This window comes from Lathamus discolor, chromosome Z (assembly GCF_037157495.1).
Source record: "Lathamus discolor isolate bLatDis1 chromosome Z, bLatDis1.hap1, whole genome shotgun sequence".
Classification (NCBI taxonomy): domain Eukaryota; kingdom Metazoa; phylum Chordata; class Aves; order Psittaciformes; family Psittacidae; genus Lathamus; species Lathamus discolor.
This window is the reverse complement of record NC_088909.1, coordinates 15,500,013-15,527,043: the sequence shown is the minus strand read 5'-3', so window position 1 is coordinate 15,527,043 and position 27,031 is coordinate 15,500,013. Positions and strand designations below refer to the sequence as shown.

The 27,031-nt window shown below is 42.2% G+C and overlaps 1 protein-coding gene and 1 long non-coding RNA gene across 4 annotated transcripts in view; one reads left to right on the top strand and one right to left on the bottom strand.

Annotated features, from left to right (window-relative positions):
• ZNF423 (zinc finger protein 423) overlaps positions 1-27,031 on the top strand; it is a 238,189-nt gene that overhangs the window by 113,124 nt on the left and 98,034 nt on the right. For all 3 annotated transcript variants that reach the window (XM_065663045.1, XM_065663044.1, XM_065663046.1), the window contains one exon: positions 23,087-26,310. In XM_065663045.1, coding sequence (XP_065519117.1) covers positions 23,087-26,310 — 3,224 coding nt within the window. The remainder of the gene's footprint in view (positions 1-23,086; positions 26,311-27,031) is intronic.
• Positions 1,433-24,442, bottom strand: LOC136005499 (uncharacterized). Its single transcript, XR_010608791.1, has 3 exons — positions 24,331-24,442; positions 7,456-7,549; positions 1,433-2,023 (listed from the first exon to the last, which is right to left on the bottom strand). It is a non-coding gene; the product is annotated as an uncharacterized LOC136005499 (long non-coding RNA).

The following is a 27,031-nucleotide window of genomic DNA, read 5'->3' as shown; positions in this document are numbered from 1 at the left end:
ATATAATTGCCTAATTGTGAATCCTAAGTAGTGCAGGCAGCAGGGGCAGCCCTGACTGGAAGAATCAGAGGGTCACTAATTCACACTGCCAACATTCTAATTAGCTGTGCAAATGTAATGTTTATATTGTTGGCGATGGATTACAATATCCAGTGTAGAATAGAAAGAAATAAATGAATTGTGTCAGTGGAGCTGTGTAGAAAACATTTCTGCCGCCCCATTAAACCATGAGAAGTAGCTTAGCTACTAAAAAAAGTTTGTTTTCAGGCTGATGCACAAGTCTAATTGGGTTTCCAAAGAAAGGAACACATTTTAATTATTAATTAGAAATCAGAGGAGTAAAAGAGTGGAAATCTGCTTCAGCTGGAGGTTTTGCTCAATGCTGGATTTCTCCTTAATAAGCTGAAACATTCCAGGCCTGCCTCAGTTAGCGGTTGGGTGCAGTGGCTTTACTCGGGGGGTAGACATCTTAATGCTCATGTAATTATCATGTAATTATTTTGTAATGTGGGATCAAAATTTTGCATAGATGGCATTCTTTCACTGAACTTGAAAAATAAAGTTGTGTTCATTAATGCAGTGATTCAGTCATTCTGGTTTCAGAAGCAGGGTTCCCTCATCTCCCTCCCTCTCTTTAACACACAAATATTTTGAAACCATTTTAGAGGTGGTAACTTCAAGATAAGTAGGATTATTGCATTTAGATTTAGTTGAATATTTATCAGATTTCTTGACGCTTTCAACAGAAGTGTCAAGTGGGTTGCAATTACCATCAAAGCTGATAGGTACAAATAAGCGATTGTGTCTGCTAGTGCAGGGTGGCGGGTTCATAAAGGTGGGTTTTTGTGGAAGTTGCTTTCTATGAATTTTCCTCCCTGTTGCTTTTGAGCTTCAACAATCGATATTGTTAAAGATTGACAGACTGTCAGAAGATGTTACGTGGATTACAGACCATCATAATAAATATTCCCAATGGTGTGACAGGGTATGTTCTAATGAACAGAGAGCGTGGAGCTGCCTCTTTGGACTTGTGCTTTTTAATGCCTAGAAATAAGCGTGAGCAGAGTTCTACTCCTGTTTACAACTGCAGACAGCTTGTCTGCACAGATGAAAATGTTACCGCGTGAGTGCCGTAACACTTCTTGGAAATCACTGGCAGCCTGGAAACAAGCTGAATCGCAGGTTAAACCTGAGAAATTATACAACATACCAAGAGCTGCTGGCTCTTGAGGTGCTAGATGTTTGTAGATGCATGTGTGTCTTAAGGGGAACTGCCCGTTAAATGTCTCAGCTTTAATAGGGAAAGGGGATGGGAAGGAAGAGCACTATGACTCCATATGGCTCCCTCAGTGTGGCAGTAAATCCTTGTGTTAGTGGGCTGCAACTGTGAGGAAGTACAGAGCTGTCTCCTGATGTTGCTGTTTCATAGTAAAAAAACCCCATAGACAGGATGGGGAGGATGTGGCTAATGTGAAGTGGATGGCTTCCTTTGGAGTTATGGATTGCATTAACTCATAGATACAGCATTATGGCAAATAAAATGTCTGACTTAACAGAACAACCATTAAGAAAATTTCAGCTGGCCTTTTTTTCATGTATCTACAGAAATTGTGATGTTTGAAAATGTTTGGTTTGGATTCATGAAAGAAGTTAAATAACCTTATTGTGAGCCATTGAGCACCTGCTTCTACCCATAAGACTCAATGTATCTTTTTCCAAAATCTTGTTTTAAGAAGTCCATGAGAAAAGATAGTTTCTTACTTTCACTTTGTCAAATAGCTGAACTGTACTGTCCTACGCCTTCTTTATAGTATCTTTAAATGCTGCTTAGTCATAAAGTGTTTGACAATGATAGTATCGATACCAAGATGGGACACGATGATGTGTACTGCTCCCAAGAGGTAATTCTGTTGGTGTGGATTGTAAGGTGACTCCTTACTTAGAAGTGAAGTTTTCTGTATTATCAAAAAGAAAACCACCTTCATGACTCGTATTCTTGCAGCAGAAGTCGTTAAGCTTCATCCTGTAACAGAAGTAACAAGTAATTAATAATAAGCATTTGTGATAAAAAAAAACAAAATAAAACCTTCACTTTCAAGGGGCCATGTATTGGTATACGTGTCCCCCAGCTGAATCATGTGGATGGGTGGAATGCGGGTTCTCCTGCACAAACTCACTTTGGGAAGAGGCTGTGATAATTTGTGACTTGACATATTATTGCCATGTTTCCTTTTGATCATGCCAGACATCCACAAGGCTTTGTCACATCCTTGTAGGAGAATGAACGTGAGTCTCTGCAAACTAAGTATCTTCCATTCAGAGATCAAAAGCAAGTGGGTCCTTGATTAAAAAAAGGTCAACTTCTACCAGACATGTTTGTTGCCGTAGCCAGATGATAGAGTTGATAATCCTGTCTCCTCCTCTCCCTTGCTGGAAGTTGGAAAATAATTACAAGTACTGTTTTGAAGGCTGAGAGTGTGGCAAATGTGTCTAGTGAAAACAGTCATCTTTTCTTGCTGAAGTCAAAGGAAGAGCTCAAATCGCCTACGTGTTCATTGGTCACACTAAGAAGTGTGGACTTCTGCTTTGAAAAGTTTAAATAATCCTTTATTTTATGAAGGCTGCATTATCTTCTTTTTTTTTTTTTTTTTTTTTTTTTTGTGTGAAAAAGGAAGTGCAGAAAAACCTGCTATTCTGGAGCAGTATAACAGAAATGTATGAGAAATCACAGATAGTCTTTAACTTCAGCAGCTTCATGGAGATATTGCAACAGGGTTTTAGGCTGAGATTAGCACAAGAATACGTATTGATGAAAGGGAGGTCATGAAGCCTCATGTGTGAATGTGTGGGTGGGTCTGTGTGATAGGATTGCTGATACTTTGACTTCTCCAAATGTCCTGAATATATGTTTTCCAGTTGAGCATCCTGGCACAGAATAACAGACAGCTCTTCTTCAACTGACTATCAAAACAACTTCAGATCACTGGATATTCTGTGGTGCACAGATACCACTTGCCTCATATATTTCAACTGCTGAAGTAACCCCTGTTACCAGGTTTTAAAAGCAGCCTCTCTGTGACATCCCCAGCCACGCCACAAGCCTGTTGTGAACAGCACTCTTTAGCTAAGGCACTGTTTTCAACCTGGTAGTTTCTTCATCCACTGCAACTTCAGAAAGCTCATCTGTTGTGTGGGAGAGGACGAGATTAGTAGCAGTGGCATGTGCCTAGCACTGCTGCGTGATTTGCAGAGGTACTTGAGAGATGCCTGAAGGGTGTTTATGTTCATGTTGCCATTTTCAGTAATCAAATCTTATTGATTTTTCCAAGAAATCAAAATTCTTTTATAGGAAAGAACTATGGAAGTTTCTCTTTCACTGATGGATTCTTTATTTCTAAAAGTTGCAGCAACTTAAGAAGCGTTTCTTTCTTTTTGGTCCTCTATGCTTCAGCACACACAGAAGCCTGTCTTTGAATCAGTCTGGGTAGTGTTTCATGAGGTACATTTGCTGATGTTCTTTTTTCTTTCTAAGCTATCTGTGGAACAACTTGCTGCTCCCTTCTTCCATGAAAAATCCCCCCCTCCCCCTTAGCTCAGGGGAGCCAACACAGTCAAAATAGTGTGGTATCTAACTAGTGTGCAGGCAGCAGTGACCTTGAGAGCTTCATGATGGTAACCAGAGCATCCAGTTTGGGAGTGCAGTAGTGCACTGTTTGCAAGTCTTTGCATTTCATGTTACCTGTAGAAATGTTTTGAATGGAATGCATACTCTCATACAAGCAATAAATTCAGACATACAAGCAAGTAGCTACAGATTTAAGTATCGTTTAGTCTTTGTTATTTTAGGGAGGCTTTTGCAGTCTGCTGCATTACACTGTGGTGGGTTAACCTTGTCCAGCTGCCACATGCCCACCCAGCTGTTCTCTCATTCACCATCCTCAACAGCACATGTAGAGAAAATGAGATGAAAAAGCTCATGAGCTGAGATAATAGGGAGATTGCTTAGCAGTTACTGTCACGGGCAAAACAGACTCAACTTGGGGAAAAGTAATTTTAATTTATGCCAAGAAGGGCTGGGAAATGGGGGGTTATGGACAGTCCAGTGATGATCAGTCAGTGGTGGGTCTGTCTGGAGCCAGCTGCATCCAGAACAGGGCAGCCGCTGACCTCAGAGAGGCCCTCCTGCAGCCCCCCTACTACTGGAGCTTGGACATGTACGCCCAATCCGTACACACATTTCCATCCTGTGCTATGCAGTGCAAGCCCCAACCAGCCTGACCCTTGGCCCCCAAGCAGATGTCTCCAACTTTTCTTGCCTGCTGTCAGGGTAAGTAGGTGATGGGCTCTCACCCGAATGTTGATTCTGAGCCTGGCTTGTGGAGGCCCCCTTTGATCTTTTATTTTGGCTTCTCACCAGGGGGTCCAATTTTTAAAGGACTGGGGTAATGATCAGATTATTATCATTATCCCTGTTTCAGAATTCACTGTTCTGCAGACCTTGTATTTCCTGCACTCTTGCTGGGTAGCTAGTTAGCAAAGGGTCTCTGAGAATGATGTGCCACCAGATGCAAGATCCGTTTCAGTGATGCTGGGAGGAATAAAATGGGGACTGCAGAAAGTTGCTTGTCAGTGTCACAAAGTGTGGCTTGCTCTTTACTGCTTTCCTCATTTAGCCATCACAGTGCACAGAATACAAGGCATGTGGGGGGTCGAGAAGAGACTTCTTTGCTTTTGTTCTGGGTACCTGGGAGTGTATGTTAGTATGTCACAGTGCAAGACCGTGTGTACACTGCAGCAAAACTCAGTTTAGAATTAATACCTGCCTGGAGTTCTCTTTGTACTTAGGGAGAAATTGAGCTTTATCAATCATTCTAAGTGTTTGTGCTCCACTCTTCAGAATAAGTACTGTTCAGATTTGCATACTGCCTGATTTATTAATCTGAGTAAAAAAAAAGACCAAAATATACCCGGTCCATTGAATATTCTATCTTTCGGCAGATCAGGAAGACGAAAAATACTGAACTCTTGCCCAAATAGAACTCTTCAAGCAGCATTTGTGGTAGAAATAAGCTGGCAGACCAACAAAGGCTGCCCGTATTTACCATTCATAGCATTTTATTGCTAGATACAGTGGCTAACTCAGATGTCAAAAAATAAGAGACTTTGCACAAAAGCTGTTTTTTATTCATTTTGCGCCACTCTTCCTAATGCCACCCAAACCAGCATGTGTTTTAATGGCCCTTCTGTATCTCCATTTTTATATCAGTGTAGCTGTTTGAAATTTGGAAATTCTCAGTTGCCCTGTGTACTCTAACATTTTGAAACTGTGTTTTAGTGTATACGTATTTTGATGCCCCTGTTTGCTTCAAATGGCAAAAGCACTGAATATGAAATAGAATATCTTAACAGTTTTCTGACTTAAAAGATGGCATTTATTGTGACACAGAAAGAGTTAATCCTAGACTTTTAGCTCTGAGCTTAGTTTATTGAGCTTCTGGATACACGTGTTAATTTTCTCAGATGAGGGATAATGGATGTCACTTGAGAAAACAGTACTGATTTGGGTTCTTTCATAGTTTGTGGGTTTATGTCCCACATGGTATAGAAGCAGGCTCTGGGAGATTGCCTGAAATATGCCTGGCCTCTCAGCTGCACTAAAAATAATTCCTGCTTCCCTTATTTCTAGAAGTAATTCTGAGATGCTGCAGACCTTTTCAGCTCCTTGTTTAGGAAAAAGATTTCTCTTCAGCTTTCAAGTAGCAATAAGGGAATGGTCTTTAGGGGTGACTTGTATTTCTAAACCACTCCTTTGTAAGAATTTATGTGTGTTTTGGAGATCTTTTGTTTTGTTTCATCGCTTTTGTCAGGAAGTGTTCTTGGTTGGGTGACCTTCTTTCTACGAGAACAGCAGTTCACATTGGATTTTGGCAAAATGGGTTTGATAGTCCTTGCTTTACTAAGCACTAGCACCTAGATGACAGTAATTCACCCTTTAATACCCCCACAAAACCTATTTATGCAGAACTTGACATGATTTGCAGTCTCCGTAAAGGAGGAACATAGGACTTAAGCGGTGCCTAGAATTAATTTTTTTGACCTCCATTTCAGTTGAGTTGAAGTATTAGGCTTTTCAGACAACTAAGCTGTTCTTGCTATAACCTGGCACTTAGCACCTTATAACAGAGTCATGCTATCAATTCTGTGGCATTCATGTGTCTCCCTTGTAATGTGAATTGCAAGGGAAATTGCTGCCCAGCACCTGAGAGTTTAAGGCTCCAGTAAAATTTATCTTAGGAGCAATACTAGTCTAATTTAAACCAACACAATCACAGCCTTTTAATTACTATTGGGTTACCATCGTCCACTTAACTGTAACATGTTGTCAGTGGATGCCAACAAGCACCCCAAAGTGAGAGTAGAGTATTTGTCTGAGGTTTGTGATCAACAACACACACAGGTCTGGGGGTGTTATTTCATTTATTTACTTCTGGAGACAAAAAAAAAAAGTGCTGGCAACTCATAGTTTTGAGAGAGTTTTTTTCCCAATGCCTGTTTTAGGGAAACATCTGAATGGAAAATTTTGTTTCCATGAGTTCAGATAACATCTGCATTAATATGGTATATGGTAAGGATCATTAATGTTCAGAGTATGTTATCAGGTGTTCTCTAATGCACTTTTGATGAGCTTTAATGATGCTTGCTGTAGTGTTTTTTCATCTTTTCTCTCCCTCCCCTTTTTTTTCTGCTTGATTGTAATAATGACTTAACCCAGGTGGTAGACTCTATCCAGAAAGTGCCCAAGGGAAATATTATTCCCTAGTACCAGCAAACATCACAGAGAGTCACTGAATTCACTATGGTAGTTTGCCCAGGAGAGATGATCTTGGCTCTCCCCTTGGGTGTCTGGACCTGCCCCCCATTTGCAGTCTAATAATTTGGCTTTGGGAAGAGATGGAGAAATGGCAGAAAGAAACAAAATTAAAAGCATAAATGGAGATGAAGGAGAGAAGCCAGTAATGCATGGTAACTTTTAGATTATTGATTTCTATTAGAAAATAACTTGTTGTAGAATAGGATCCTGGAAAGTGTTTGGATTGTTTGGAGATGAGGTCAAAACAGCAAGGCCTGAGTATGTGTGAGGGCAGAGATTTTTCTCTTTGGGTATCTTGGGTCAGAGATTGGTTGTGATTCATGCTAGAAAATACTTCTGTTTTCTGGAAATAACTTATATTTGTTCTCAGTATTTGTTTTTTATAGCTCCCATAATCTGCACTATCAGTCAGGAAACTTATTTCAAAAGACATAGTTTCATTGTCCTTTTTATGCCATTCAGTTGCACAGAAAAGCAAGCTTTAAAGTGCCATGGATACACTGCAGCTTCATTGAGTAGAGATGCCATATAAAAGTGCAAAAGCAAAAATACAGGCAACCGTGAAAGAAAAATACTACAAATACCTTCAACTGAGCGAGTTCTTTGTAGTACCGAGTTTGCAGAGTGTCAGGTATCACTCACTGTGTGCCATTAAGATTTACTGGCAGTAGCCAGCGCCTGCAACACAAGCAAGAGTAAATCACGTTGGTTGTTTAAAAGATGGTCTCTTGTAAGTCTACCCAGATTTACAAGCACATGGGAAGAAAGAGGTTCTTTGTTTTCCTGGTTTTTTTTGGTTGTTGTCCCCCCGTCCCCCCCCCAATCTCTGCTTCATTGTTTGCAGAAGAATTCAAAAGTAAAATACCCAGGAAGAAAATTATGCTGTTAGGTTGCTTTTTGGCTGCACTACACTGAAAGCTGTATTTTGCAAACGTAATTTGTAACAGCAAATGGTGTACAAAGGGAAAGGAGTCACGTCGTTGCACACAAGCTTTTCCATTTTTTGTACAAAACCTTGTTTAAATCATTTTGTGCCCTCCGCTTCTTAATGTCTTTCCCCACACAGCAGTTGACCAGGAGCCCCCGTTGCCCCAGGGCTGCTTGTATGGTATGGGGAGACCTTTCTTAGCAAAGGGTGCTGCCGGCGGGGAGGCTTGAGTGTGGCTTCCCACCAGTGGCCGTTTTATCTGAGATTTTCTTTGAGGCTCTTTCTACTTTCTGAAAGCACTTTACACCATCTCTTAATCTGCCCACATCTGCCCCTTTTAGGCTGCAGCAGCCTCTTAATATTTTCCACGGATGGGGCAAGACTGGAAGGACGCAGTGCAAGTCTCCAAAAATGGAAATGAAAAACCTTAGTGATATCTGGCCCAAAACTGTTTTAGATTTCGCTTGGAAAAAAATGAGGCTTTTTAGTGGTCTTTTACTTCTGGGATCATGGTTTCCCTCCCCAGTGAGATGCATTTTGTGTCAGCTGTTTCTATATTAAAAAAAGTCTCCTGAAATAACTGCTCTTGGCTTGTCAGCATCTGGCAGCCTCTCCTCCTGGAGCAAGCAACACCAAGATCCTGTGTGAGGCGAAGGACCTCAGCCCATCTCACCCCGGTGAGGAGGGGGTGCCCAACCTAGCTGGGGTCACAAGTGAGGCAGCCCACATGGATTGCACTGTGAGTGCTTCTGATGTGCCTGGCCTGTGTGCGCACACCCCGATTAGATTTCTGTTCTTGTCAGTCCATTAAACCTCCCAAAGTGATTTGTTCTCCCCAGAGGGGGTGGAAAGGTAAAAGGAGAAAGAATGAGGAAAATAAAGAAGGGCTGGAGGGGGGAGAGGGTGAACCCAAAATGAGTAAAACAGAGCTGCTGAATCCAATAGCCAAGTATTACATTATAGATTCCCAGTTTGGATATAAACAAAATGTTTCCTTAGGGCAGAACCGTATCCAAAATTTGGAGAAGTTGTTTTCCAGAGCCAAAACAGCTATGCTCTGTCCTGCCTTAAGAGAGGAAGAGGGTGGCATACCCTTTGCACCCCTGTCCTCATGCCCTAGCTCCCTCCACACACCCGTGCACCCATCAGTCCCTGGTTTGCACAGTGAGCAGCGGTAGCAGGGCTGCTTATATTTTATAGCTGGAGCCCTGGGTGACTGCTGCTGCCCAGGGCAGGCAGCTGTCTGGCCTGGCTCCTGCACACATTGTGCATGTCACTGCTGCCCTTCCTCAGGCCAGGCCCGTGTGCTGTCATGGTCACTGTGGCTGGAAAAGCCCAGCCTCTCATGGCAGGACAAGCACAGTTTGCTGCCACCCGCCTTGCCTCTGCTGCCTGGCCTGGGTTCAGCTGCCTGCCTCCATCTGTCCGACTCTTCTGCTGACCTCCATTGTCTTCTCATAGCACTGTGTTGTCTTGCCCCGCATCTTGATCACTCTGATTTAATATGACCAAGGGTGATCATCCAGTTCTGTTGCTGTGTCATTCCACATTGCCAGATCAGATTCCACAGAGCCAGACTGATGTGGCTCATGTGGCACTGTGTGATGGTGACCATGTGGCAGTGGCTTCCCCTAACATCCCTGCAAAGGGGCTGGGGACAGAGCAGGGCAAGGCTGGGGCAGTTGGTGTGTTTCAGGTCAACCAGGTTCTTGGTTTTTAGGAGTCTCCATCTCTTAAAATATCATTCAGCTAAATGGAGAGCATTTTCTAACAAAACAAGGAACCCAATGCCAAAAGAGCACAAATGTTGTCACCAAAGTTAATAAAAGTAAGGAAATTAATACTTATAGTTGACCTCCAATACCTAGGCACAGTGGGGTGTAGCAAGGAAGTAGTTAGAAAGGCACCATGGTGAGCCTTAGCTGTGAATTACCTTATTTTTATTAACTTTCTGACAACCTCAGTGAATTTCCTTTCTTTTTATGAAGTGATTAAAAAAGCTAATCAGATCACGTAATTAAAATACATAATTACACAATCTCAGAGTTTTTCATAATTACTGTACATGGTAAATATTGTTACCTGATAACACTTTGCACAAAAATTCTGATGGGAAATTGTGTAGGATGTTTAGGAGGTTTCTGCTTTCCAGTGTTTCCAATGGATGCTTCTATAACAACATTAGTTCGATAGTAATTGTTTTCCAATTGAAAACATAGCGAAACTCTAAAATAATGACTCAGTTGTCTTTTTTTTAATGATTTTGTATGTATCAGGGAGCTGGTACATGTTGACATGGTGTTTCTGTGCAGTTATAAATGGCTCTTTCCTTTGTGCTCACACTTCTGCTTTGCATCTTGTTAGGCACCAACACTAGAAAATGTGTGTTTTGATTCAAAGCAACACAGTAAGAAAAAAATCAGATCAGATGCAGTATCTTAATTCCAGCCCAAGTACTGAATTAAGATGGAGTCACTCTTAAGTCTGTGTACAGTGACTGCAGGGTAGATGATGTTGCTGATTGTCAGGTATCTGGGAGGTCTGGGGCTATGGTTATGTTCTTGGGAAATCCAAAGATACAGCCTGATGTGTCTTTAACAATAAGCTCTTGGAAATCCAGAACTCCAACCTCTGAAGTGAATTGTTTGAAATTGTACAGTTACTGCTGTATGTGAGAAGATTAGTTTTATACTCAGATGCCCTGTAACTGAGGTGGAGTTTCCATGTTGCAACAGAAGACATTGAGCTCCTGTCTTCGATACAGACAGATACTTTGGTCTTGATGAGGAGCTGAGGTAGGTACTATCATAACTCTTGGTACTCGTACTTTCATGTGCTAAACTGAATATGACATGGAGGAAGTGGAATTCAGTTTCACAAGTAATTCTGGCTAAAGATGTGAGGGAGCAGTTACTAAACTTTCAGTCAAACCATTCACTTGTCCACTTTTGTTTGTTTATGCAAGGGTGAGATGAGCTGAAGATCCTGTTTCAGACAGCAGTCTAGGTCTTCTGGGGTCAAAAAATTGTTTTATACTGAAAATTTTGTTTTATTGACCAGAATTAAAATAAGAGAAACGCCTTGACAGACCAAAAAAATAATACGCGAATGTGTATTTTTTTCTGTTAGTCTCCTAGAGGAGACACCACAGTTGCCCAAGTCTGCGGTTCTGTCTGGGCAGGGAGCTGTGTCTGTGAGTCTGGCAAAGGGACATACGAAAACTGAATAGATTCTAGGGAGGGGCCAAGGTTTGGTCAGTATTTGGGGGCATCGGGGATGGTACAGGTTTTGGAAGTGAGGCTCGTCTGAGCTTTAAAACTCTTTGTGTTGTTTATGAAAAAAGAGTATTTTTTCATTCCCCCCACAAAAAATTTAAATTACCCAGTTATGACTGGCTTATTGACAATATTTCTTCTTTTAGACTGTCAGAGCGTGAGCTCATACAGCTTAAAGTCACTGCCCTGCCTCTTTGTGACTGTAGAGACTGGATGGAGTTTCTTCCATGTATCTGCCAGTTGCATTTCACTAGTTTTTGTAACTCCTCTCTACCACACTGTACATGGAGTTTCTGTGAGACACCCCACACCAGTGAGCTAGTTACCCACAACAGGTGCAGGTGCAAAACCTTTTCACATCTGGAGAAAAACAACAACAAAAATATTAATTTGCCTGGTGTGGGATGGGGGCACGTTTCCAGCCTTTAGCTGACTGGAGATGGTTTCTTGGAACACCTTTGGTTCTGGGGGTGCCTGTGTGTCTATCAAGACTCTGATGCCTGATTTCCCTGAGAGCATGCATTTATTTGTTTTTCATTTGTGTTTTGTTGTTTTGCTTTTTAACCATCCTGTGCAGGGAGTGTGTCCCAACCCCAAACATCCACTTCCAGCTTCCACACACTTTTTAATTTAGCAGACTCTTCTATAGAAAGCTGAAAGCTTTTTGTACCTGTAGTATCAAAATGCATTTTTCTAGGCTAAATTCAATCTCTCTCTCTCCCCACTGCCTCCTCATTCCTTTTCCTGTGTTGTTTAGTCTATAACATTCCCAGCTATGTTTCTGTAAGTATAACCAGCCCTCATCATGTGGCTAGAGCTAGAGAAAAAGCTATTGACTATAACTTTTCCCTTTATTTTGTTTAATTCTCTGATATCAGTGCCAGTGTCTGTGTGAGGCTGCTCTCAAATGGAAGGAGTGCTCTTTGGGAGAGATGGTGGGGAAAGACATAATTTGTTTGCAGGTGCCAAGACATTTGCTGTTCCTCCTTCTCTTCAGGGATAAATTGAGATGATTCAATGTACACTCCAACCCTAATTCTAATCCCATTTAAACAAATAATTGTGCCCTGCACCTTTCCTCATTATAAATTCATTCTCATGTATCTGTGGCCAAGACACTGAGACAGTTACTAACTAGAATAAATCGTGCAATTCAGGTTTGTGGGAGTTAAAAACCAACCACACACGTGTGGGCAGATGGAAGCCTACATTGTTGGTTAAACCAGAGCCATCTGAATACAGACAAGTGGCACCTAAGACTGTATTGAGCAATTCCAGGAGTAATACACCTTTGCTTTTAGGGAACTGTAAGGGTAGTGCTGTACTGCTGCGCTATGTGGGCGGTGTGGTACCTGCAGCTGAGGAGGGAAGCACAGCCATGGCTGCAGGCATGGTTCTGCAGGGCTCTGTGTGTCCCTTGACAGGAGCATGCAGGACTGGAAGGGGCTGTTGTCTCCTGGCTGGATTTGCTCACTCCCCAGCTGTGCTCCCTCTGCCTGCCGGCACTGAAGAGCGTCCTCCTCCCAGGAGCCTTTCTCTAGAGTGCGGTCAGTGCTGGCTGACATCCTGAAAAGCCCATAAAGAATTTAGAGGGGCTCAGAAAGTCTCTGCAGGCTCATGGTGTAGGAGATGGGGCACAGCATGGGCTGATCTCACTGCCCGGGGCCTGCAGGAGAGGGCTATCTGGTGCGCCATGTCCCCATTGTGCTTTGGAGTGGGCACTGCTGGGGTCATCCTCTGCAGCTTGCATGGAACTCAGCGTGGTTGGGCGCAGGATCCCTCCTTGGGCTGCACCAGTGCAGGTGTGAGCCCTGCGGAACAGACCTTAGCTGTCACTGCAGCTCTTCTTTTGAAAACCTGAGAGCACAGTCACAGGAGTTGTCACTGGGCCCTTGAGTCAAAAAGGGCAAAGATGTGTTGGAAGAAGAGAGCAGCTTTCAGTGGATGGTTTTGTTGTGCGGTGCACTGCAAGTCCTCAGATCACAGATGCTGGGTCACTGCTGGTTAAATTTCAAAGGTCTCTCGTGAGGCACGTCTGTTGTAGGGAAACACTGATGTACCAAGAAAGATTCTTACCGGGTTGCAAGCACCTTTGTTTGCTTACTTGTTTTAAAAGTAATTTCTTATTTAAAATGATGGATACTGTTAGTGAAAAAGAAGTAGCATTATTATTCATTGTGTAGTACACATCTCTTCTAGGCAAGCCACGCTGTTTGGCTTTCATCTTGCATAGCACAAAATCTATAGTTATTTTCTTTTTAAACCTTTCAGTTATTTCTGTCAGGTATTGATAAGGGGAGAACTTACTTCCAGCCTCTGTTTAGTGCAGTTCCTCTCAGGCCAGTCACAAACGTAGTGCAGATTCATGCAGACCAATGTTTACCTAAATGATACTCTGAATGTGCTTCATATTCAGGAATGCGCTTTTACATTTGTGGGTCTTCTGTTTAAATAATGTGTTTGGGTTTTTTTTTTAAATTGTTCGCTAACAAACCCAGACTCTTAACTGATTGTACTTTGCCGCAACACATACTGTCTCCAAGGAATGGGAGATATACTTAGCTGGAGCAAACCCCATTTCCCAGCTTGGGTCAGTGGGAGCTGCCAGCTTCATCAGCTCCAGGGATACCTGTGGAGGTCACTGGGGCACACGTGCCCCTCCAGGATATGTGGATGAAGACCTCAAGGAGCAACACTCACCAGACTTTCGGAAGCTGGGACATTCACAAGGGCAGCTTCATTTCCATTCATGGTGTTTGCATGAAATCTTGATTCTGAATCCACGGAAGGGACAAGGAATATGTGCACCTTTCTGAAAATGTGTCTGTGTAGAACGGGCTATATTTTATATTTATTTCATTTGAGTTTTGAGAAGTGCTGAGCAACTGATTTCAGTAGGATTGATGTGAATACACAACAAATTTTTAAGTCAGGCCAATAATGCATATGTCTAGCTATAAAACAGGTTACTTGATACTGTCTGTCAGATGTAATTTATTGTTTTTTCTTCCCTTGTTCTTTGAAGGCAGTATAAAATCTGGATGTTGTTGTTTTTTACTGTTTGTTTATTGCTGAGTAATTTCAGCCAACATGTGTTTTTCAGCATTAGGCCTATTCATCATGAACGTCAACCCATTAAATTCGTAAGTGCGTCATAGTTTTCCCACCTAGATCAAAATGAGAGTCTGGAACAGCCTATTCTTTCTAACTTAACAAGCTGGTTTTATTTTCCTCTGCAACTTGCTCTAATAATACGACCAGCTTTAAATTCCTCCGGCCGGAAGGCTTGGCAGTAAAGTCCTGTGCAGGGCTGAGGTTTGAAACACGAGGATTTTCTCAGGTTCGGAACATGACAATTGACGTCTCTTCTACTGAGTGCTGATGGAAAATACTCAGGAGCAAAAGTCTGTTCTTGGGAAAGTACCTTTCATATGCTAAAGACAGGGACTTCAAACCTGTTTTCCTAGAGGTCAGGTCACTGTGTAGCATCAGTTGAAGATCTCACCCTAACACGTTTGGTGACCCCAGTCAGAAAACATGGAATACTTGTGGTGTCTGGTCCCAGTTTTCTCCCTTTTTAGTGGTTCTTCTGTCTCAGAGTTGATATATGGCTGAAAAGTTGAAAAAAAGCTCCACAGAAATGGAAACACCACTCTATTGTCTACTAGCACAGAAGCAGGTATGCATTTGTCTTAGCAGTAGCAGCAGCTATGGAAAGGGCTTGGCAAAACTCTCTCTGTCCTAGTTTGCCACTGCCCCAGTTTTAAAGGCACTTGCTCCTCCAGACTGCTGCCCATAACATCAAAAGAAGCTCTGACTTGATTCAGCACAAACTGAATATCCTGTGGGAAAGTGCTGCCTGTCCTTGTCAGTGCTGGCTTCCAGGGCTCCCTGCTCACCATGCAGGATATGACCCTTAAATGAATTTTATGAATGAGCTTAATGGATTGTAATTGATGGCTTAATCTTCACTTGAAAGTACAATTCAGAAACATGAAAATGAGCACAGTAAAGCATTAAATTAAATCACACCAGTCTGGTCCGTTCATGGAGAAAAGTCTCTCTCTCTTTAATTTTGGCTTCTACATTCATTGAGTTTCTCCAAACATCAGCTAGTCTGTATGTCTGATGCTCAGTTATGGGTATGAACTCAGGGAAGGAGCTTGAGCCAAGTCTGCCTGACTGCACATGCCTGAGGGTGCTCAGCAAAACAGCCTGAGAACAGGTGCCTGCTGTATTTGAGAGCTGCCTGATCTGATGGGAGGGAGGAAATCATAATGCATTTCATCTCACCAGAAAGGCTCTTCCGCTGGCCACATCTCCACGAGCAGTTCAGTCTTGATGCTTGGGTTTGTGCTGTATGGGCAGCACCCTTCCTGCTAGCAGCAACAAAACACAAGGAAGGGAAAACGTCTTTATGTATAGAGGAGACAAGAACTTTCCTTGCATGTACTGCAGAGACCTTTATGGAAGCTGATGCTCTTTCACCGCTTCAGGCTTTTCTTTGGCTCTGCAAAGGGGGCAGTGCAGGGGCTGGGGTGGCCCTGGCCCTGCCACAGTGAGGACAGGCTCTGCAAATCTGCCCTGGGCTCTGCTCAGAATGTTGCAACTGCCCCCCTTGTATCCTTAGGTTTAGATAAAAAATGAAGCAGCAAAGCTCTTAACCGCTGCATGTTGTCTCTTTGTTTTGTATAATCAAGTGTTGAAATCATGATAAATGTTGACATCAAGTAGCAAAAAGTGCAGAATATAATTGTGTGAGGCCAATAGGGTCATATAAAGTTTGTTCTCTGTCTAGCATAATATGAAGAAATATTATTAATATTACTGTTTATTATAACTAATTTTATAACTAATTATTATAATAATTATTCTACTAGGATTATTTTCCTAAGGGCTTTGTCATTCCTTATGCATGAAAGTTGTACATGTCATAGCTGAAACTCTAATTTTGTGGGAGTCTCTCAGTGTGACTATTGCATCCATGATGTATGCATGTGACCCTCTGTACAGTTTTGTTCTTTTACATCTGTCTTACATTGTGCTTTCTTGCTAAATGCTCTGCAAGTATCAAAGTGGGCAGGAACAGCACAGCACCCTCTCGGCAGCAGGGTAAGCATGAGCAGCAAGCTGTTAAGATGTTTCTGTTAATTCACTGGTAATTTTGCCAGTATCATCTTCTCATCTCGCTTAAAAAACCCCAAATATGCATTTGAACATTTCTGAACAGCAAATTGCTAAGCAAAATATATGTATAATCCTAACATTTTGGTGGAAATAGGGTGAGTTATTATTGATTCACAGAGCACGACAAAACATCGCTGCATGAATTAGCAAACAGCTGTTTCTAATTTGAGTTTAGAACTGTACACAGAGGAACTTGTTTTAGTGTTCACTCCTTTCATTTATAATGAATTTTAATTACTGCTACAGGTGAGAAAAATGTAGAAACAAGCTTGTATCTTGTGGAAGAAACAAAGGAGAGACAGATGCTAACAGATTTACAGTCTGTGATAAAAGGAATGTTTTGGTACACTTTACATGTAATTAGAGTGCAGCTGTTTTCAGTCCCAAGTCCATGATGCACAGCAGAATATAGTATCTGCTGCTTTTCCAAAGGGAGTAAAGAAAAACAGTGATTCAACTCTGAAAGCATTTAGTTTATTCCTAGATCTAACATAAAACTTTCTCCTCCACTCCTTACTATGCCATTTATTGAAGTGTGAAATAACTAATTTAATGATAGGTTAATTTTTTTACCAGCAAAATACAGACTGTTTGAAATAATAAAAAATCATGTTAGAAATAACTTCCTGATTTTATCATCTGTAGAGAATTATGTATCATCCTATTGATGGTCTTTACTGAGTCTTGGTATCTCTGCTAATGGGAGGCGAGGGCTCAGGTATGCATTACTCTGGCTTAAGAAGTTTCTGTGTATCAACTAAGCTTCAAAAGACATCTTTGTGTGTACTTTTAACTTGCATAATAAAAAAAAACCCCTTAATTAGATGTATCTTTGATCACTACAAAAAGGTTTAAACAAAGACAGCAAGGTTTAAACTGTCTATGTATAACCCTGTATCTGCGCAGACACTCCAGCAAGTTTAATGTTTGAAATTCTGCACATCTTGTGCTGATTTTGTATTCTAAATACCAAGTTGCTCTCTGCATGAGAAGAAAAATTAGATTATATATACTTTCCATTGAGCCAGACGTCTGTCTGTCTTTTTTAAAAACTTCACTTAAAAATGAACTTCAGTGCAAAGCTGAGAAGTTGGAAAAAGAGTCACTAATGGGTAATTTAGTCCAACAAAAATGCTTTCCACATAAGCATGTAATTAGGTATAACTGCGTTTTTCTCAAGTCACAGATAACACTGAAAGCACTGCCTGTGGTGCCACTTAATTTAGCAGCTCCTAAATTTTTATCCAGTTTTAGGTTTGCTTTGAACATTTTATATATATACTTATATATATTTAAAAAAAATGGCATAGTGCCTTAAAAATCTGTGAAGACACTTTTCTGAAGAAGCTAATGTTGCTGAAGTCTGAAGCTGTGTATGGAGTTCCTTAGCTTCCCAGGGCCCCTCCTTAGTCCTGTGGCTAAGGGTTGGTTGACCAGTTCTGTGGGGCACTTGAATGGTATTTTTGTAGGGGTAATTGTAAATGAGTTGTAGTAATCTTTTCCTGTTGTTTAGTGAAGAGTGTGTGAGTGTGCGTTAGTGCTGGGTTTCAGTCACAACCCAGAGATAGGTGTGGTGGCAGCATAGAAAGGCTTTCGTTCCTCCAAGAGCTGGTGGTCACAGTCCACTGTTGCCTTCTGTGACACAATGGACAAAACCATTCAGAGAAGCTAATATCTCCATAGAAAATTGACTTTGGAATATTAATGATATTTTTTATTTTTTTACTATAACTGTGTGGGAAATATGCAGGAAAACGGAACTAAACTTTCCAACAAAAAAATCAAGTAAAAAGCTGCCACAGTACACTGAAAATATTGAAACTTGACACATTTGCTGTGTAAACTTGACGTGTATTATTTCACACCAGCACTGCAGTGTAAATGAGCAGCGTATGTCATGTGAGGTTCTTACTATAATCCATCGTAATGATCTAGCCTTGGCTTTAATACATAGTGCAGCAATGCAAAATTTACTGTAGCCAGTACTGCAGATTTCTCAGTCCTCAATCTCTGTGTTATATAGTTAAGCATCTGTGATAGTAATAATAATTGAAATTGATAGCATTTCTATCAGGCCTTCCATCTGAGGATGGAAGTTTCGGGAGTTTCACAGCTATACAGAAGTAAGCCCTACAATTTGTCCTTGAGGAGCAGATGGCTTTTTTTCTATTATGGAGATGAGGAGCTGAAACACGGCTCAGAAGCATGTTTTATGATGCCAAGCTTTTTTCCAAAAGTTAGTTACTTTTTTGGGTGCTAGAATTCCATCAGCTCTCTAAAACAATTTGAGTGCTTTGACCATTTTTAACTTGTGTGCCATGGAGAGGTTGGGAGAGAACAGGGAGTCTGAATTTAAATCAACAGCAGTCCTTTCCTCAACAATTGGTTTTGGGCTTTTGTTTTTGTTAATTTAACTATTTCTCTTGTGTACTAGCTCTGTGCTAGAGGATTAAACATGATAGAATAAGAGCATCTTCCAAATCTATCCTCCTTGGTTTATTGTTCTGTATGGAGATGACTTATGGGCTGAGGAGGGGAGTCTCGAACTCGCCTCTTTGGTCAAACCCTGGATATTCTGTTGATGCCTGGGCACATTGTGTGGCCTCTTCTGAGCCCCGTGGTGCTCAGTCTGTACTGCTGTTTACACCCACACCTGCTGGAATAAACTGGTCTCCCATATGGCACTGGCCACACTGCAACATGCCCACAGTGTGGGGGGATGTATGGAGGGCTTCTGGAAGAGCTACCTGAACCCTTCATGCACAGCGGAGACAGAGAAGGGAGGTTTTTCACTGGAAGGGAATCCAGTGATGGTCTACATTGGTAAACAGAAGGTTTAGGCAATGGTGAACTTCAGATCTGGGCCAGCAAATCAGGCTCTGTGCATACCTTTTGTTCTTAGGAGAAAAGGCAGCTGGCTGGGGAACTGGCTCTGTGCAGCCCCTGCCCATGAGCACTGACCCCAGCATTGGGGGTGACCAGGCAGAGGAGCCAGTTGTATGGGAGCATAATATCTGCAGGTAGCTTTGAGTAGGGAGACGGAGGAAGGTGTTTGCAGGGACTGTGAAATTGTGTCTGCTTAATTGTGTCTGGTTGATTTTCTTCTTATTAGCAAAATTATTCTGAAATAATGAATATATCAACATCATCACTGTATGCTGAGATGGCAGTACTGTTCACTGCTGGCAATCTGTTATATGCTATTTGTCTCCTTTCTAAAAGAGATCACATTTTTTAAGACTTCGTTTTATTGCTTAGCTTCATGAGTGTATTTCTGAACTTGCTCCTGTTATCTGGAAAATAAATAGAGGATGAAGTATGATTTATACTACAGTTTGGCCCAATTGCTCTTATTAGAAGGAAAATACATTTATTGAATGCACTGAGGCTGGAATTAGCTCCTCAGTGATGATGATAAATGCTTGCAGTCCTGTAAACATACTGAACATTAAGTTGTTAAATTACTGTACCACTTTGAGATTGATTATCAAATCTGGCCCTTTAAGCTTCATGACCCACACATATATCCTGAGAACTACTGACATCCTGAAGCTTCCTTAATGCTCTTTTTTTTGCTAATTAAACTTTTTATTGAATTTTCTTACCCTTTTAATACTTGTTTTGATTCTCTTATGTGCAAATGACAAAAGACTTGCACCAGCCATGTGATTCTCTATTTTAGAACAGTCCCACTTTGCAGGATTAGCCATTTTTAATGACTTTAATCTCCTTTTTGAAAGTGATTTTTCTCATTCTGCTACATTCCTTTTATTGCATTAATGTAGAATTATTATTCTAAGCATTGTTGCTAGACATGTCACACCACATCTAAAATATATCTCCCCACTAAAATATTACTCTGGTAAAATACCTTAGAATTTCTTTTTCAGTTCATTATAGGTCTTTTCTTCAATTTAATATGGCATGTTAAAATTAACAGGGCTATTTTTTATTCTATAAAGAGATTAATGATAATGAGTTTTGCCTAATTTCTTCGGTTTAGGCCTTTAGTAATTTAGTATCTTGTTTGTAAGGAAGTCAAGGTAGGTTTTGTTTCTGGGCTTTAAAGTTTTCTAATTCTTTTTAAATTGTAAAAGTATGAGAAAAGGATGCAATAAAAATTATCTAAAAGTTAAACATTAAAATCGGTGAAAGCTGTAACAAATTGAGATAATCTTTCCTTTCAACTGTCTATGTAAGTGCTTCCATTTTTTTTGGGGGGGGAACCCAGCTTTTCAATCTGAGAAACGTTAAATTTTTTGAATCCAGATTATATTAGCATAGCAACGTCTTTGTGCATCGCTCACAAAGTAATACCAGCTTTCTTGGATTTTGTTTTCTGAATAGCCCAATGTGTTTGAAGAGCAGCAGCTGGAGGGAAACTGGCCCTAGTTGAATGTTAAGAGTGCATTTTGAGGTAGATGGGTTTGTTTCAGAGGCAAAAGAGGCCTGCTAGCAGATTTGTTCAATTTGCATGGTGGGCCAGTGTAATGGTTGGCATAAGCACATATGGATGTAGTGAAGTTAGAGCAGTGGGCACAGCCCGTGTTACCACTGGATTTGGCCCACTGCATCTCCAGTTTCAAGGCTGAACAATGCAGCTTTAGTTGCTGGAGCCGTTTGAAGTGCTCAGGGTTCTCCCTGGCATGGTGCAGCCCTTCCTCTGCCTGCTGCTGCCCAGCACGAAGCGCGTATAGTCTGGCTGCAAACGGGGAGGTATTTAAAATGTATTTTTGTAATACCTTCTTCAAAGTGAACATTTAAAATTATTTTAATTGCAGCCAGTAAGACCAAGCAGTAAGTAGCATGATGGTGGTGTGCTTTTTTCCCTGTCATTGTTTTTCTTCTCTCCCCCCGACCCCGATGGACAGCAGTAGCGGTTGCAAACTCAACATGTGCTGCCCTAGTTCAGGCCCAGCATCCCCCTCTTGCTCCCCTTTGTCTCTTTTCCCCTGGAGGAGCCCAGCTGGTGAGAGGAGGGAATTAGCCAGCCCTGAGCTACCGGCACCTCCCTGGGGCCCCTAATCCAGGCGCTGGCAGCCGGCTGCCTTCTTCCCTCCGTCGGCCATGGCCATGGGTCCGTGGGGATGGAGCCCTGGATGCGGCTGGCAGCAGAGACAGGGGCCGGGGTTTCCCTGGGGGCAGAGCGAAGCTGTGCCGGCAGCCGGGCAAGCGGTGGGGGTGGCGTAAATTGGGAACACGACGTTTTGTTCCAGCCTGAGAGACAGACCAGTGCATGGTTAGGGGGGAGAAGCCTGGCAAAAGTTCATGTAAAAAAGCAGGGGCTGATCGCCTCGTGTTTTAGGTTCGGGCTCCGCCAGGCTCGAGGGAGTTAGTTGAGCACAAAGACCTTGAGCGTCTTAGAAGCGCGGGTGCTTGCTGAGAGCCAGGGTGCATTTCGGGAGCAGGAGGAAGCGTATTCTCAGTATGCAGCATCTCTCTGAAGCAGGAGGTTTAGTTAGGTGGGGGCGTAGAGCTCCCTGGGAGCACAGGGCAAGGGGGAGCTAGTGCCCGACCCGTGCATCCAGAAAACAGGCAGCCCCGTTGTGCAGGAAAAGTTGTTTGGTGTGTGATTATTTGGTTTAGTTTTTCCAGGGTAGCTCTGCTCTCTCTTTTCTTGGGATGGAAAAGGAGGTCTTTGCCACAGCAAACGGTGCCACAGGAGCCAGTCTCTTACAGTGGTGATTTCCTCATTAGCTGAGCCTTTCTTTGAGATCTTCTCCACTGTACATGTGCTCTTCTCCGCTTGGTGACTCTGTAGTTGGCAGGCACGAGGAGCGCGCGTGTGGCAGCCTACACGCACAGTTGGGGATTTTTTTATGGGTTTGTTTTAGTAAGAGCTGAAGTAGAAACATTAAATGTTTTATAAGGACAATGTATCTGGAGAACCAGTTCCTTTTTTGAATCTCCAAATGTGTATGTGGTCAGTGCCTTCCCTCATTTACATGGATTTTGGTTTTGCTTTGTTCCATGGTTCAGTTTTATATCAGACTAGTGGCATTTTTGCTTCTCTCAACATCTCCACATTTTTTGGAATTAGGATAGTTGAACTCACTCTCTTCTGTTTCTTGTTAACTATTCTGTTTATGAAAACTGCCAACATTTATGTATTTTTCCTAAAATGACTGTTTTGGTGCTGGAGTCAGTGCTGTGTTTCTTTATGGTAATATCAAATTATAAAGTATTTTCCAAAGCCTCATATAGAGCAAAGGAAATAGTTACTAGAACAGAGGCTGGGCCATTGTTGGTTTATCCTGAAGTTGATTCTTTTGTGACATCTTGAGATCTCCAATAGGGATTTTCTGGGCTTTTTTAATTTTTATGGTTTTGTACCAAGCAGACAACATTACCTTTCATGTAAGCAAATTTTGTAATCGTACAGATCTCTTCTGTGATTTTCTTGAGCTGTCTCAAGTCTGATGCTTTTATTTCACTGAGATGTTTGACTCTGCTTTTGAGCAGCCTTTCATTCTTTAATACTGTAGCTTTTCAAAATGTTTGTATTGCTTCATTGCACATTGTGTTTTGCTTTCTTTATTCACTGTTTATTGCTTTACCTTACAGTAAGCAGGTGTTAGACCTGCTAAAGAAGAGTGCTTTTTATTAATACTATATGTTGACATATTTGTGAGTTATGTGTACTTCTATATTTTTATTTCTCTTTCTCAAACCTCCTTTGAAATTCAAGATCTCTTTTTTTAGTTGCCTTTTTTTTTTTTTTAATGCTGTAGTAGCAGAAGCCCATAGTGTTGTTGAGAGCTTTGTCCTTATTTCGCAGATGCACTGGGAATTGTTTTTAATCTCCTTTCTGCTTTCCCATTACAGATGGTGATGACGACCCACAACTCTCCTGGGTGGCTTCATCTCCCTCCAGCAAAGATGTTGCATCACCCACTCAGATGATAGGAGATGGGTGTGATCTCGGCATCGGGGAGGAGGAAGGGGGGACTGGCCTGCCATATCCTTGTCAGTTTTGTGATAAGTCCTTCATTCGCCTGAGCTACCTTAAAAGGCACGAGCAGATTCACAGTGACAAACTACCTTTCAAATGCACTTACTGTAGCCGGCTTTTTAAGCACAAAAGAAGCAGGGATCGCCATATAAAGCTTCATACTGGGGATAAAAAATACCATTGCCATGAATGTGAGGCTGCGTTCTCTCGCAGCGACCACCTCAAAATTCACCTGAAAACCCACAGCTCCAGCAAACCGTTCAAGTGTACTGTATGTAAACGTGGGTTTTCATCTACCAGCTCATTGCAGAGTCACATGCAAGCTCATAAAAAGAACAAGGAACATATGGCAAAGACTGAGAAAGAGGTGAAAAAGGATGATTTTATGTGTGATTACTGTGAAGAGACATTCAGTCAGACTGAAGATTTGGAGAAGCACGTAATGACACGCCACCCACAGCTTTCCGAGAAGGCAGATTTGCAGTGTATTCATTGCCCTGAAGTATTTGCAGACGAAAACTCGCTGCTCTCACACATTCATCAAGCCCATGCCAACAAAAAACACAAGTGCCCTATGTGCCCAGAGCAGTTTTCTTCAGTGGAGGATGTCTATTGCCACTTGGACAGCCACAGACAACCTGACTCCAGCAATCACAGCATCAGCCCTGACCCAGTCTTGGGGAGTGTGGCGTCCATGAGCAGTGCAACGCCTGACTCTAGTGCATCGGTGGAAAGAGGTTCCACCCCAGATTCAACCTTAAAGCCTCTGAGAGGACAAAAGAAAATGAGGTCTGTGGACAGAGAGGAAAGCCAGAACTGGTCTAAAGTTACCTACAGCTGTCCGTACTGCTCAAAGCGCGACTTCAACAGCCTTGCTGTTCTGGAGATCCACCTGAAGACCATTCATGCAGACAAACCTCAGCAAAGCCACACGTGCCAGATCTGCCTTGATTCCATGCCTACACTGTACAACTTGAATGAACATGTGAGAAAAGTGCACAAAACCCATGCCTATCCCATGATGCAGTTTAGCAACATTTCTGCCTTTCACTGTAACTACTGCCCAGAGATGTTTGCAGATATCAACAGCTTACAAGAACACATCCGTATTACTCACTGTGGACCAAATGCAACCCCTCAAGATGGCAACAATGCTTTCTTCTGTAACCAGTGCTCCATGGGCTTTCTGACCGAAGCAACCTTGACTGAGCATATTCAGCAGACTCACTGCAATGTAGGAAATTCAAAATTGGATTCTCCTGTCATTCAGCCAACACAGTCTTTTATGGAAGTTTATTCATGCCCTTATTGCACAAACTCCCCCATTTTTGGCTCCATCCTGAAGCTTACAAAGCATATTAAAGAAAACCACAAGAACATTCCTCTGGCACACAATAAGAAGTCAAAAGCAGAGCAGAGTCCAGTTTCTTCTGATGTTGAAGTCTCTTCCCCTAAAAGGCAACGGCTTTCTGCTAGCGTAAATTCAGTGTCTAATGGTGAATACCCATGTAATCAGTGTGATCTAAAGTTCTCAAATTTTGAAAGTTTTCAAACCCATTTAAAGTTGCATTTGGAGTTGCTGTTGAGGAAACAGTCTTGCCCTCAGTGTAAAGAAGACTTTGATTCCCAGGAGTCTCTTCTGCAACATCTCACTGTGCATTACATGACAACTTCAACTCATTATGTATGTGAGAGCTGCGACAAACAGTTTTCTTCGGTGGATGATTTGCAGAAACATTTGTTGGACATGCATACTTTTGTGTTGTATCACTGCACCCTTTGCCAAGAAGTTTTTGATTCCAAGGTATCTATCCAAGTACATCTGGCAGTCAAGCACAGCAATGAAAAGAAGATGTATCGTTGCACAGCCTGTAACTGGGATTTTAGGAAGGAGGTGGATCTCCAGATCCATGTGAAGCATAGTCACCTGGGGAATCCATCAAAGTCTCACAAATGCATCTTCTGTGGGGAGACCTTTAGCACAGAGGTAGAGCTGCAGTGTCACATCACAACCCACAGCAAAAAATACAACTGCAAGTTTTGTAGCAAAGCTTTTCATGCCATCATCTTGCTTGAAAAGCACTTGCGGGAAAAACATTGTGTTTTTGATGCTAGCGCGGAGAATGGTACAGCTAATGGCATGACCCCAACTAATAAGAAGACAGAAGGGGCGGATATCCAAAACATGCTAATGAAGAATCCAGATACTTCCAACAGTCATGAAGCCAGTGAAGATGATGTAGATGCTTCTGAGCCCATGTATGGCTGTGACATTTGTGGGGCTGCCTACACTATGGAGGTCCTCTTGCAGAACCATCGTTTGAGAGACCATAACATCAGGCCTGGGGAGGATGACTGTTCTAGGAAGAAAGCAGAATTCATCAAAGGTAGCCACAAGTGTAATATCTGCTCAAGGACCTTTTTCTCAGAAAATGGCCTGAGAGAGCACATGCAGACCCATCGCGGCCCAGCCAAGCACTACATGTGCCCCATCTGTGGGGAACGCTTCCCATCACTCCTGACCCTGACGGAGCACAAAGTCACTCACAGCAAGAGTCTGGATACAGGGACGTGTCGGATCTGCAAAATGCCACTGCAGAGTGAAGAGGAATTTATTGAGCACTGCCAGATGCATCCAGATCTCAGAAACTCCCTCACTGGGTTTCGCTGTGTTGTCTGCATGCAGACAGTCACCTCTACTCTTGAGCTGAAAATTCATGGGACGTTCCATATGCAGAAATTGGCAGGAAACTCTGCAACTTCGTCTCCCAATGGCCAGGCCTTGCAGAAACTCTACAAGTGCGCATTGTGCTTGAAGGAGTTCCGGAATAAGCAGGATTTGGTAAAGTTGGATGTGAATGGCCTTCCCTATGGCCTGTGTGCTGGATGCATGACCAGGAGCACCAATGGACAGTCTTCGGGCTTGGCTCAACAGGAGGTGAACGAGAGACCGTGTGGCAGTCTGAGGTGTCCAGAGTGTAGTGTCAAATTTGAAAGTGCTGAAGACCTAGAGAGCCACATCCAGGTAGACCACCGAGACCTGACGCCTGAGACTAGTGGCCAAAGGAAAGGTACCCAGACGTCCCCTGTTCCCAGAGTAAGTACAGCTGAACTTTAAAATGTCTGAGGGATAAAACATAGACCTTCAATGCGACTCAGAATTGATCTGCTGTTATTTTTTTAAAACTGTCACTTTATAAAATTACTTGTTCTACAAAAAAAAATCCAACAAAAGAGGAAGAAAGGTAGAGTAAGATACATAGAAAAATTAAATGTTGCGCAGTCTTGCAGGGTCCTTGATTCCTAGTGGCACTGCACGAGTTTTTTTTAATTGTAAAACTGCCCTAGATTTACCAACAGAGAGCTGAGATACTTGAGCAGAGGGGATTGAGTTTGTCCATGAATTCTGATACTTCTGAACTGGCAGATCTGGAAAAGCTGGGAGATTTCCACAAAAAAAGGAGATGTTGAGTACCCAAAACAGAAAAAAAAAATCTATCGTACTTGAGGAATGAGAGTTGAGTTCCTACCAGCAAATTAAACATGAGCAGAATCTTAAAGGAACTTTGAAGGAAAACTTTAGTGAATTCCACCCTACGCCCCCAGATTCTCACCTAAAACAAATTTCTGTGCCAAAGGGCTTGTTGTTATGGATGGCTGTCAGAGTGAACATTGTGAGGCTGTTGGACGTCTGTGTGCATACATGTGTGCTTGTATGTGTGTGTGGATGATTTGCAAAGTGATTTTGAAAGGATTTGCTTCATGGCTCTCCTGTAAGAGAGGCAGCTTTCTTAGCATATGCAGAAATTTTCTAATGC